The sequence below is a fragment of the Panthera tigris genome, chromosome X (genome assembly GCF_018350195.1).
Source record: "Panthera tigris isolate Pti1 chromosome X, P.tigris_Pti1_mat1.1, whole genome shotgun sequence".
In the NCBI taxonomy this organism is placed as follows: domain Eukaryota; kingdom Metazoa; phylum Chordata; class Mammalia; order Carnivora; family Felidae; genus Panthera; species Panthera tigris.
Window position 1 is genome coordinate 90,697,423 of NC_056677.1, and position 12,945 is coordinate 90,710,367.

Here is a 12,945-nt window from a genome sequence, read left to right on the forward strand (position 1 = left end):
ACCCCAAACACAGGAAGCATTGTGAGTGTTGGTGACCCAAAGAAAAAATACACAAGATTTGAAAAAATAGGTCAAGGGTAAGTGATTGTTATTTGAAATATCAAAAGATAAGCACCAGAAACATACCTTCGCATTCAATAGCAGCCTAGCTTAAATTCCTGTTCTGCGTTCTCAATATTGGGCTTTCTAGCTGACAGACTGACTGTTAATTAACCTAAGAACACATCCTGCTGGAATCCGCAGGAATATTGGGCCAACAATGAAGTGTTTAGGGACATTTGAATCCCATATGGTTAGAAGATTCAAACTGATTTCTCTGGAAAAGTAGTAGAGGCATAGAAACCTCTAACTTGTGTGAAAACCCCCTTCCTGCCTGTCCCCCCTACACCTGTATGGATGTTATGCTTAAGATCCTGTTTCATTGTCCAGTTGTTAAGGGCCAGAGTGGAAGTAAGGAAGGTCCTTACTGAGTAGTCCAGAGGCAGGCAGAGTTGACTGCTCAAGTAAGAAGGAAACAGATTAATCATTCCTAAATGAGATGGAGTACATCATTTTCACTTAGTATACTTGTTAAGAATAAAGATCTCTAGGCCCTACCTCCAGAGATTTGATTCAGAAGTCTGGAGTGGGACCCAAGAATCTGAACTTTGGGGAAGTTCCTCAGGAAATCCTGATCGTCAGCTAGACAAGGGGACCCACGGGGCCGAATCATTCACCAGAGCTGAAGGTGGGAGTCATCGGTTCTATAAAATGACTCTAACTAGGCATGTTTCTCAGACCTCAATGTGAAACTGATCATGAGGGCCCAAGTAGGCTACAAATGTTTGCAAAAGGGAAACTTTTTGTTTAAAGACAAATGAAGTGCTCTTAAGAGAGGTCCTTAAATGGGGGATGGGACAAGATATTTAGATGCATCAACTACTCTATGCTGCCAGGAGCCCAGATGGTACATCTCCAGAGGTCTCCTGGCTAAGAAGGAAGGGGTACTGCTAATGTGCCCACAAAATTATGCTTGCCCTGCAGCCAGCGGAGTCTCTTTTCTTCACGTACTTTGCTGCTTTTCCTTGGACTCTTACGTTCAGAAAATTATATATTGTACAGAAGCTTGACGAATTTTCACGATTTTTATCCTTTATTTCTTTTTTTTTTTCCTCCTAGCTTCTGTACTAAAGTTTCTTTTGAAATTGCCAACTTATCTCAGGAAATAAGGGAAAGCGTTCGTTAGATATTTTGGCTAGGAGGTAAGAAGGGCACTTGTGGGGAATGTGCCTGATGGGAATCAAGGTAAGAAAACCATAAGAGGGAGACAGAAACTCAGGGAAAAATATATGGCCATCGTTGTTCTTCCAGTGGAAACCATAACACGGCTGTATTCGAAGTTTCTAGAGGCCAAAATGCATACCTATGTGTGCTTTTGCTTCTTTGTCATTTGATATCACTGGTATTCTCTGTTGCTCATAACAAAAGGACTTTTGTGGTCTCTAGTGATGCCCGTCACCTATCCAGTCAAATAGTATTTCTGCCCCTCACTCTAGAACAGTGCTGTCCGAATAGAACTTTCTACGATGATGGAGATGTTCTATATTTGTGCTGTCCTATACAGTAGCGGTAGCATGTATGGCTGTGGAGCACTTGTAATGTGTCTAAGGCAAATGAGAAACTATATTAATTTAATTTAATTTCTTTGTTTATTACTTACTCATTGAGCACCAACTATGTGCCAGGTACTTTTCTAAGCACTAGAGAAACAGAGCTAGGTAATGATGTGAGCCCTCAAGGAACTTACAGTCTATAGCTGTAAATGCCTAACAGAGGGTTACATAGGGTGCAAGGAAGAAGACATTAAGACAAGTCTATTCACCTCACCGAAGTGCAGGGCAGGGCTGGCTTCTATAGCCATTATTTCCTACCTGGAGAGAGAGGCGGGCAGAGAGGGAGGGAGACCCAGAATCTGAAGCAGGCTCCAGGCTCTGAGCTGTCAGCACAGAGCCCGATGTGGGGCTCGAACCCACCAATCGTGACATCGTGACATGAGCCGAAGTTGGACACTTAACTGACTAAGCACCCAGGTGCCCCAAAAGTTGCCTTTTAGATTTTATTATAATCCAGTTGGGGTTTTGGTGGAGCTAACAATAGGAAGGGATACACAATCCACAGAGAAGCAGCATTTCTGATCTTTGCTGTTCAGTATGGTAAGCATGTGACTGTGGAGCATTTGAAATGTGGCTAGTCCAAACTGAGATATGCTGCAAGTACGAAATACGTGTTCATTTCAAAACCTTAGCATGAAAAAAGGGTGCAAAATATCTCAGTAATAAATTACATTTTGGTTGCCTGTTGAGATGGTATTTTACATGCCTTGTGTTAAGTACGGTGTATTCTTAAAATTAATTTTATCTTTGAAACTTTTTAGAATATAGCTCCCCCCATATTTAAAATACGGCTCACGTTATATTTCTAACGGGCAGCTCTGTTCTAGTTGCAGATTTAAATAGGAGCTATTTGTTTATTTATTCAAAAATCAGGGTTGGTTTTTTTTTTTTTTAGCTGTCTTTTGGGGAGTGGGAAGTGGAAGATGTTATAATTCTGTTTTGCTTGCTCTTTCCCACTAAGACCCAACTGAGCCAAAAAAAAAAAAAAAAAAGCATTGAATTTAAAAAAGAAAAAAGTAGGAGATGGTTTCGAATATCTCCCAGATACCAGGTAATGAAGCAAGACTGATTTCGCCAAGAACAAACGTGAGGCTGCCAAGGAACTTTGCATACTCCAAAGACATTTCCCCTCCTAGTTATTTATGCTGCTGACCTCTGAAGGTGCAAAAGGAAAGTTCTGTATTTCTGCCTAACTTTGTAAATCCTCTGTAATCCAAATTGAAAAGTCAAATCCCGCTTGCCACCGCGGAAAGGTCTGTTTTAAATTCCCAGCCAGTTCATCATTTTAAAGAATGTTGAACCCAGTAGATTGTTCACTCATATGCCCAATTAAACTTTTAAATACATCCTTAGAGGGTAGGAGGTCATTTTATTCCTCCTTTTGTCTCCTTGGGTGTCTATCACAGTGTTTTTGTACTTTAGTAGCCCCCCTCAAAAAAAAAAAAAGAGGAAACAATTTTGTACAATTTTGGTCAACAGCAAGAGTTTCCTTGGCCAAGGTCAAAGACGTACAGAGCTTCTCCTGTCTGCCTCTCCCATCTCTCTGGATCTGTTTTTGCCTCAATAAATATTTGTGGAACAAACAAGGAAATGTTTGTTCTTTTTAGCTCTCCTTTTCCTCCGTTCTCTGTGCTTTCATATGTACATATATGTCCATCTTGTTCTTTCGGTCCTCTGTCTCTCCCTCTCTCTGTCTCCATGTGTCTCTATCTCTTTTTTCTTGTAATAACTCGTTCTGATTCCTTATTCTTTGGGTATTTGTGTGTGTTGCACGTCTGCCTTTTTCGTTCATGTTGGCTTCATCTTCCACTGCCCATTTTCCAAACCCAGATGGTAGTAATATAAAATCAAGATGCGTTTCTAAATGGCTTTTAAGATAGAAGTAACTTACGATAGAAATAACCAGAATCTATTCATTTGCTGTGATTTCAGCTTGTATTTAATTGACTAATTTTGGTTTTTCATTTTTAGTAGATTTGTGTTCTCCGTTCTTCATTTTTCAAGTGAATGAGCAAAATATGGATTTATTTCTCACTAGACCAAAAAAAGAAAACTACTTAAATTAATTTTCCTTTTACTTAAATTGCTCTCAATGGATTTTTTTTTCCATGAATGATTGGCCTGAGTTAGACAAATGCGTCTCTGCTCTCAGTATATAGGGTTTTTATTTTCTTTTCATTAAGCCTGGTTTTTTTTTTTTTTTTACTTGTTTTTGCTTTACCTGTTATAACAGTGAAATTCAAACTTGTGTCAGGAATCGTTTGGTGCTAGGAATAATCAGCCCCAGTATTCCAGTTTCGGTCAGCTCCAGGGAACACAGCAGCTTACCCCTGGGAGCCGGATTTGAGAAGAACCTCTCCATTAATCACCCTCATCTACTTGGAAAACTGAATTTTTCCACTATGGGCTTCTGCCATTATTTCACCAGGTTTCTGTGAAGGCTAAAAATGACATTATTTCACCAGGTTTCTGTGAAAAGTGTTCTATCATTGGCCACCAAATCTGGATGTTTTGAGCAGATGTATGTGAAGTTTAGAAAAAGAAAAGGAAGGAAAGACAAGAGGCCGGGCACCTTCCAAATTACCATTAACAGCATGAGTCTGTCAGAAATCTATCCGGTGAAGACTTCAGAATCTTCACTCTGTGGGATAGTTAATTAAAAGAACTTGTTTAGCAAAGGGGGTGGAGCGAGACAAGAAAATCAAATATTTAGTTTCAGTCAACAGCTATCACTGGTGAGCCTGTGTAATTCTCGAAGAGGCAGCAGCCGTGTCCCTACACAGGGCTGAATTTAGTAACACCAGCAACTGTCCTCACAGTTTCCTCATTAACGTATTTGAATTTGTTTTTACGGCCTTTTCCTAAACGAGAGTGCACTGAGAGGCAGACCCCCTTTGTCTCTCGGTTTCACGTTTGCTCTCTCTTCACTGTAGTAGACACACATTTTTGAGGACACAACTCAGAGGCAGTTTGGATCCAGTTTAACACATGACTTTTCCAATTGAGTGAATTTTTCCTGAGTGTGGACTACACATGATGCACGGAACAGAACACAGTAGTTAAGACCCGGGTTTTGAGAGTCACGGTGACCTCTGTGTTCACCGTCTTTCTGAACATCTGACAGGGCAAAAAGGAGAGTTGGATCAAGGAATGAACAGGGACCCCCTCACCTCCCTCCCAAACATGTGTACTTTTCGCCCACAATTTTATCCACATGTTTTTCTTCACCGCCTTCTCCCCCACAGACCTCTCCCTGGCTGCCTTGGCCCTAACTGATCTTTTCTGTCTTCAGGCCTGAATCTTACAGCATACATATATACATCACTCATATCTGAGCTTGCCTTGCCACGTAAAATCGCTTGAAACTGGGAAAACCACAGAGGAGCGAAGGGATGGTTTGGGAAAACCTTGAAGAAAAACAAAGAGCCCAGATTCTGAGCTCAGAAGTCTGTAGGCCAATTAGTTAATTTCCGAAAACATCAGTGTTGTCGTTCGTAGCACACAGAAGACCCATACCTCATAAGGTCGTGAGATGTGAAAAAGGGAAGGCGCTTAAAATTTTTTGTAATGGTTATTTGTTTTTGAGAGACAGAGAGACAGAGCATGAGCAGGGAAGGGGCAGAGAGAGAGAGAGGGAGACCCAGAATCGGAAGCAGGCTCCAGGCTCCGAGCTGTCAGCACCGAGCCCGACACGGGGCTCGAACTCATGAACCACGAGATCATGACCTGAGCCGAAGTCGTGCGCTTAATGGACTGAGCCACCCAGGCGTCCCGGGAAGGCGTTTAAAGTACTTAGTGCAACACGTGACATATAGGGAAGTGCTCAGTAAATGTTAGGTATTATTAGAGGTGAAAGGTGCACCCACGGCTACTGTTCTGTAGAGCAGAATACACTGAGGAGTGCTACATAATTACAAACAGCTATGGGGACATGTGGATGGAGAGGAGGGACAAATCCTTTCTAGCCAGGGAGAGGGGATAAGGAAGGATCCTTAGAGAAGGGTGCATTGGAATAGTGACTTGAGAAGGTATAGGATTTAACAAGTGGGGATTATGGGCATTTCGGTTGGGGAAGGAAACCAAATGAACACCGGCTTCGGGCTGTGGTATCGCTAGGGCCTGCAGCAGTGTCTGGCATAAAAGAAATCCTTAGCCACTGTTTGGTGACTGCGTATCAAAAAGACCAAAAGAGGCGATCAGCAGCACCAGTCTCATGGACAGTCAAACGTCCAGTTTGACCCGGGAGTTAACAGGAAATCATGCTAAAAAGATCTGTCCGGACTGTGTTATCAAACAAAGTGAGAGATACAAGATGCACTGTAATTTGTATTCGTTTGGATCCTTTTTTTAAGTACGTTGTACTTGGACATGGTGTAACCCTCTGAAGATTCACAAGAGTAGGCAGTGAAAAGTCAACGTCCCTCCAACCCTTGTGCCTTCGCCTCCGTCTTACCTTGTATAGAGGAAACCTCCGGAAAGAATTTGTTACTGGTTTCCTAGGTAAAACTCTCATACACTCTCTAAGCACACACACACACACACACGCACACGCACACGCACACACACACATACACGTACTCATACATCATGTATGCTTGGATAAAAGGTCACACCATGACATAATTTTTTTAAAAAAATTATTTATTATTATTGAGAGAGAAAGAGAAAGCACGTGAGCGGGGAAGGGGCAAAGAGGGGTGGGGGAGGGAAAGGAACCAGAGTGGAGACTGTGCTGACAGCAGAGGGCCCAATGTTAGGCTCGAACTCATGAACTATGAGATCATGACCTGGGCTGAAGCTAGCCGCTTAACTGACTGAGCCACCCAGGCGCCCCCAATGACATAATTTTTAAAAACAGTTTTTTTACTTATCTGAACATGTAAACTGTTAGATACGCAAATGGTAAATGTCTATTTATGATGTTTAACTTGCTAATCACTCTTATTTATATATTTCAAACCACACATTATATGGGGCACCTGGGTGGCCCTGTCAATTAAGCATCCAACTCTCAGCATCTCAGCTCAGGTCTTGATCTCAGGGTCATGAGTTCGAGTGCCGCATTGACCTCCATGTTGGGTGTAAAGCCTACTTGAAAAACCAGACAAACCCCCCCCACACACATTATATAAAATAATGTTTACGTTGAGATTTTTCTACTCTCGCATTCCTGAGTATAATTCAAAATCTTAATGTGCATCTTTAACATCATTGTTTTTGTAATCACTAGAGCCCTGCTTTGAGTCACCCAGCAGCAATCCAAGTACATCATCTGAATCTCCTCTAACATCTTTAGATACAATATTTTTGAATCCACTGCTATTGTGTCCCTGGATATTTTATTTCTGGTTGCAGTTACCCACCCATATAACATTTACATGATTATTTTGCAGGTGTATATTTAGATCTTCACATCGTAACTCTCTGTGATACCACTTTTTATTTTATTTTTTTAGGTTTATTTACTTACTGAGAGCTCCCTGGGGAGGGAGCGAGCAGAGAAACAGAGAACCCCAAGCAGGCTCCACACTGCCAGTGCAGAGCCCAGTGTGGGGCTCAAACTCATGAATCATGAGATCATGACCTGAGCCAAAACCAAGAGTTGGACACTTAACCGACTGAGCCACCCAGGTGCCCCCAGATCGTGATTTTCTAAAACTATCATACCTTCTACATTTTATTACCTGCAGTGCTTTTGTTGAAAAGAACTTTACCTCATCAGCTGGGGGTCTTTGGTTACTCTGAAATATAGTTCATATAGGCAAATCAAGTTAAATGCTTAAGTTTTAATTGCCAATTTCAGTGTAAGGAGTTGGTACCTGAGTTACTTCCAGAAGTGTCCTATGAGGGGTGTTTTGATTTTAAGTGAGAGAAGGAAGCGTTTTCTTTTATGAAAAAATTTTTATAAGCTCACAGGCCTTTATATATTGAATCCATTTCAGTCAGTTGTATTCACTGTTGTATTTGATGTTCAAACTCTCCTATCGTTGGCTAATGGGTGCCCTTTTCACTGCATTAATTTTGAAAGTGACCTTTACAAAGCTTGTTTATGACATCCAACACTTGCAGTTCTGATCATACCTTCAGAAATAATTTATTTACATCCTTTCTTTCCAATTCTGACAGATATTCTCTATGAGTATCCAAACTGGCATTGATTGAGAATATTTCAACCTAAGGTGTCAATCCCAAATAGTACTTTATGGATAAAAACAAATGAACATGAAGAATTACCATATTACAGGAGAGATTTTATAAGGATTTGAATATAAGGCAATTCCCCTTTTTCCTGAGGAAAAAACTGGGGGGAGCGGATACCATACCTTGTATTTGGGCACATGTGGTACATTTCTGTGTGTATTTGTGCATGTACACATGTGTTTGTTGTAGGTATATTTTTAACGCAGGTGGTAACATGTTATGAATCTCCTATTTTGTTCTTTGCCTGCGTCTTAGAGATGGTTTAGTATCAGTACCTCATTGTTTTTAACAGATGTGGTATTTTTTTTTTCTGGATGTACCATAATATAGTCAATCAGCGCCTCATCAATTGACGCTTAGTTGGTTTCCAGTATTTTGCTCACATAAACAAGGCTTCAGTGAAGATCTTCACAAAGAAGCCATTTCATACATATGCAAATCGATCATTAGGTTAAACTACTGAAAGTGGAATTGTTACATGAAAGGATACTTTCTTTATAAATTTTTTAATGTTTATTTTTGAGAGAGAGAGAGAGAGAGACACAGCGTGCAAGTGGGGGAGGGGCAGAGAGAGGGAGACACAGAATCCGAAGCAGGCTCCAGGCTCTGAGCTGTCAGCACAGAACCCAACATGGAGCTTGAACCCAGAGGTGTGAGGTCATGAGCTGTGAGATCATATCTGAGCCAAAGTCAGATGCTTAACTGACTGAGCCACCCAGGCGCCCCACGAAGGGATACTTGTAATGGCTAAGTTGCCCCCCACCATAGAGGTTGTTCCATGTGACATGCTGACTAACAATGTACAGGAGTGCCTGTTGGCCCACACCCTACCACCGCAGCCCCGTTAATTTATTTGGGAATCTAGGATTATAATAAAAACTCATACACACACTGATTTCCAAAAGGGAGAACGTTTAAGAAGGGGCTCTAGGGGCGCCTGCACTGCTTGAAACTGATTTCCTCCTGTGAATAAGGACATTTGGCCACAGGGATTTTGTCCAACATCTGGATCTTTGCCAATCATATAATTTTATGGAATGATATGATCAAGCCATCGGTAATTGCAGATAAACCTCTTCTCTCGTTGTTTTGGAAGACTTCAGTCCCTGTTCCCCTCAACTCATTTTCATTTTAAGGCTTGAGAAAGTAAATATATCATGTTAGGCCTTTCTCAGACTAATCTTTGCTACTCAGTGAGGAGCCCTCTTCTTCTGCCTCTGACATAAAGTTCCCATATGGAAGATGAATCGTTTTGAAACTTGTTTCTTAGAGGACTTGATGAATAACAGCTTGTTAAGAGGACCTGACAAAGGGGCGTAAAGCATAGAACTCAGGGATAAGTGCTGAGAATAAAACCTCTGACTTGTTTTGCTTTGTTCAAGAAACTATGCACAAGAGCACAAGCGGTGTCTAGTGTGCTTACCCAAGCGATTCTTTGGGTAGGACCACCCAAAGCAGAAAAGTATTTGCTTCCTCATTGGATCTGTTTTGGGCTATACAAGGTAGCGCACAGCTAGGAGGCACTAAATAGATGTAGTCTGAGCTTTATAATAGCCTTTGTGATGAAGGAGATTGGGAATACATTAGCATTTGTGAAGAACAATGTTTATAGAGCACTGGAAGATGCTCTTTGTTCTACTTATTGCTCTTAAATGCACTGTGTTGTGTGCTGTCCCTTGTAAAGAAGGATGATGCCACTCAATCAGCCACCATTAGCAGGGCTTACACTTTGTTTTTTTTCCAGCCATAGTAATGAGCTTGTATGAAGCCGCCTGCCCCCCTTTCCTGTCTAGGCCGTCTTGAAGCCAATGGCGTGCACTGTGTGAAACAGCTGGTTAGGCTTCATGTTGGCCTTTCCAGGGATTAAAGCCTGTAACTGTGGCCTCATTATCACTAGACTGTAACACATGGAGCTCCCTGGCCCCACACCCATAATGTGTTACAGCTCTATTTAAAATTAGATGACCACGGATACTCTGGGGAACGTCATGCCCTAGCGAAGGAACAGAAAATTCCCTGTTCCAATCTAGAATTCTAATAAGTAAAGACTGGACCACCTGGACCCGGCTCCATTCTGGGTACTTAGAAAGACACTTTGACAACATGATCTGTACAAAACTTTATGGTGGTTTTTTTTTTTTTTTTTTTTTTTTTTGGATTTAGTGATACATTTTTAAGAGGCAAACTACACAAAAGGAAACACTGGAACCCACTCTGAAAGAGCTGTTGCCTGAGTGGTGACACTGTTCATCACCATTCCTGAACACAACAGGGCATGTGCCTCAACCAAATGAGTAGATGTGTGGTAGTATTGGACCATATGATATCTAGGTATTTTTATGACAGGTGCATTAGTATAGCAAGATAAGGGCCTACATGTAGTAACTGTGTTTTGAATACTCAGCAGAACAGAAAGTCCAGCCCTAAGAACTAGCCCACTCTTGGCCACATGAGCAATCTTAATGGAGTCTGAAAACAAAAGAACCATCTCCTATTGTTATGCCAAAGGAATCAAACCAAGTTGCGCAGGGGCAAACTAAATGGCTTACAGAGGGGGCATGTGGACTAAGTTAAGCAGGAAATTAGAGGCAAGAGAAATATTTTAGGGAGGCACTTTCGCATAGTAGATACAAGGCCAGACTTTAGGAAGTACTATGCTTGCCCTTAGCATTGATGTACAAAAGCTAAAGATCTGTAATGGAACATGAAATGGTAGTTAAGAGCGTGGACTGTGGAGTCCAACTAATGCATTTGTGACTTCAGCTGCTGACAAACTGTGTAACCTTGGGCAGGTTACTTAGCATTCCCCAGTTCCAGGTTCCTCATTTGTAAAATTGTATAGGGTGAGCAGTGAGATCGCCCATTTGTAGAGAGCAAGCAGAGTGTAAGGTTCAATAAACAAGATGGCCTTTTCTAGCAGCAGAAGTAGGAGTAGATGTAAAAAAACAACCATCCTTGGGGCACCTGCGTGGCTCAATCGGTTAAGCGTCTGACTTCAGCTTGGGTCATTATCTGGTGATTCACAGGTTCACGTCCCATGGTCAGGTTCTGTGCTGACAGCTCGGAGCCCAGAGCCTGCTTCAAATTCTGCATCTCCCTCTCTCTCTCTCTCTCTCTCTCTCTCTCTCTCTGCCCCTCCTCTATTCATGCCCTGTCTCTCTCTCTCTCTCTCTCTCTCTCAAAAATAAGTAAACATTAAAAAAAAAATTTAAAAAAACATCTCAGTGTGGATTAAATCCCTGTGACCTCATTAGCATCATATTTATGCTTATAAAACCTTAAATGTGAATACTGCCCTATCCTTCTGGCTCCCTTGCTCTTATTACCGTGAGGCTCTCCTTGGATCTCCCTGAGCTCTCCAGTCGTCTTGCCCTCTTCCTGTTCTCTTAGTCTGTGAGCTTCCTTCTAGCCTCACTTGCCTGCCTTTCTTTCCCTCCTCAAATCCATTTCCATGCTGAAATACGAGTGATTAATCTAAATTATAAATCTTACCATGCTGTGGCTCTGGCAACTACTCATGATCATGGCTTGACATCGGCTCTTAGCAGGAAGCATCAAAACCTGATGAAGATTGCTGATAATTAAATGGACTTGTCTTGGGAGGAAAAGGGAGAAACAGTGCATTGTTTGTTTCTTTCTAGACTCTTTAGGCTAGATGCCAATGTTTCCATTTGAGTACTAAGTGCTTGGCCAGGTCAAGAAGAAATTGTTGATGAAGTATCTAATGTGATGCCAAGAACCCAGCAGTACTCATCACGCTGTAATTGATGATGAGGCCCAACAGTTGAGCAATCTGTTGGTTTAATATTCTTGAACCATCGTGGAGGTTAACTGAAATATCTCTTGCTCAAAATTGGGAGGCTTTTGTTACTTACTAGCTGTGTCATCTTGGGGCACATTCATCCTACTCTCTTGGCTTCAGATTTCCCATCTTTAATGAAGTTAAACTGGATGATCTCTCTTTTCCCTTGAGTCCTGATAAGGCATGCTTTCTTTATACCATCTGAGTGACTGAGGTTTGGAAGAAACAAAAACCCCATCATAAACAAATGTTCCCCCCATTGCAATCTGGCTTCGATATAACTGGAATGGAGAGATAAGAGAGATCAATGTGATTAACTGGCATAAAAATTAAATTGACAGTGTTGACCATTTTGGCCCACCAGCCCAATATACTCGAGAATTGGGAGTTTTAACTTTCATATTTGTTAGTTTGATTCCTGGCATTCTTATGTCCCAAAATGCTGCATGGAACTGCCTTTTTTTTTTCTTAAAGTGATTGATTGATTGATTTTGTAAAGATAGCCTTTGAGATACTTCAACATAGCCCAGGCTGTTACAAGGCCCATTTTGGGGGGAATCAGTGTGACATGTTTGTTGGTTCAAAGATTGTTTCTTTAGGAGTATACACTACTGTGCTTCCCTCTTACAAGGAAAGTGCTTCCCAGCTTCACCACAAAGGATCCCTTCAGTTATTTGTTTTTATGAACTCCAGGACATGAATAATTAAAAGTATTAGACCATATTATTAAACAATAGCTTATTTCTCAGACTTTGTTAGGCAAACATTGTGTAACTGCTGCTTAGAGCTTTTGATCAGTGAGCTATGCAAGGTAATCAAAAGTTATCATTCTAGCTGAAAAGAAATGTATTTCTTTGAAATGAAGAAATGAAATCTTTTCTTATGAAAAGAAAATGATATTTTAATTAGTTCCACCTTAGGTAAATGTAAAATTCCTGTTAGGAATTTGGAAATCAAATATCTTGGAAACTCCCAGATATTTAAATGAGATGCCTAATAATAATATAATATAATATAATATAATATAATATAATATAATTCCTAATAATAATGGCTATTATTATCATATTAATGGTTATTATATTAATAATGGTAACTATTATTATTAGGTTGGTTGTTGCCTAATATATTCATTAAGTTCCCAAACTATAGACTGTGGATGATGATGATGATGATGATGATGTCATTGCTGATGTGTATTGGCAATGTGTTTGAAGAACTGGCTTTCACCACCGTATACATTTAATCCTCCTTTGTTCCTGAGCTACGTAGAGGTTAAATTACTTACCC

The 12,945-nt window shown here is 40.9% G+C and overlaps 1 protein-coding gene across 14 annotated transcripts in view; it reads left to right on the forward strand.

Annotated features, from left to right (window-relative positions):
- Positions 1–12,945, forward strand: part of PAK3 (p21 (RAC1) activated kinase 3) — a 137,738-nt gene that overhangs the window by 75,873 nt on the left and 48,920 nt on the right. For all 14 annotated transcript variants that reach the window (XM_042974188.1, XM_042974191.1, XM_042974192.1 and 11 more), the window contains one exon: positions 14–77. In XM_042974188.1, the coding sequence (XP_042830122.1) occupies positions 14–77 (64 nt within the window). The remainder of the gene's footprint in view (positions 1–13; positions 78–12,945) is intronic.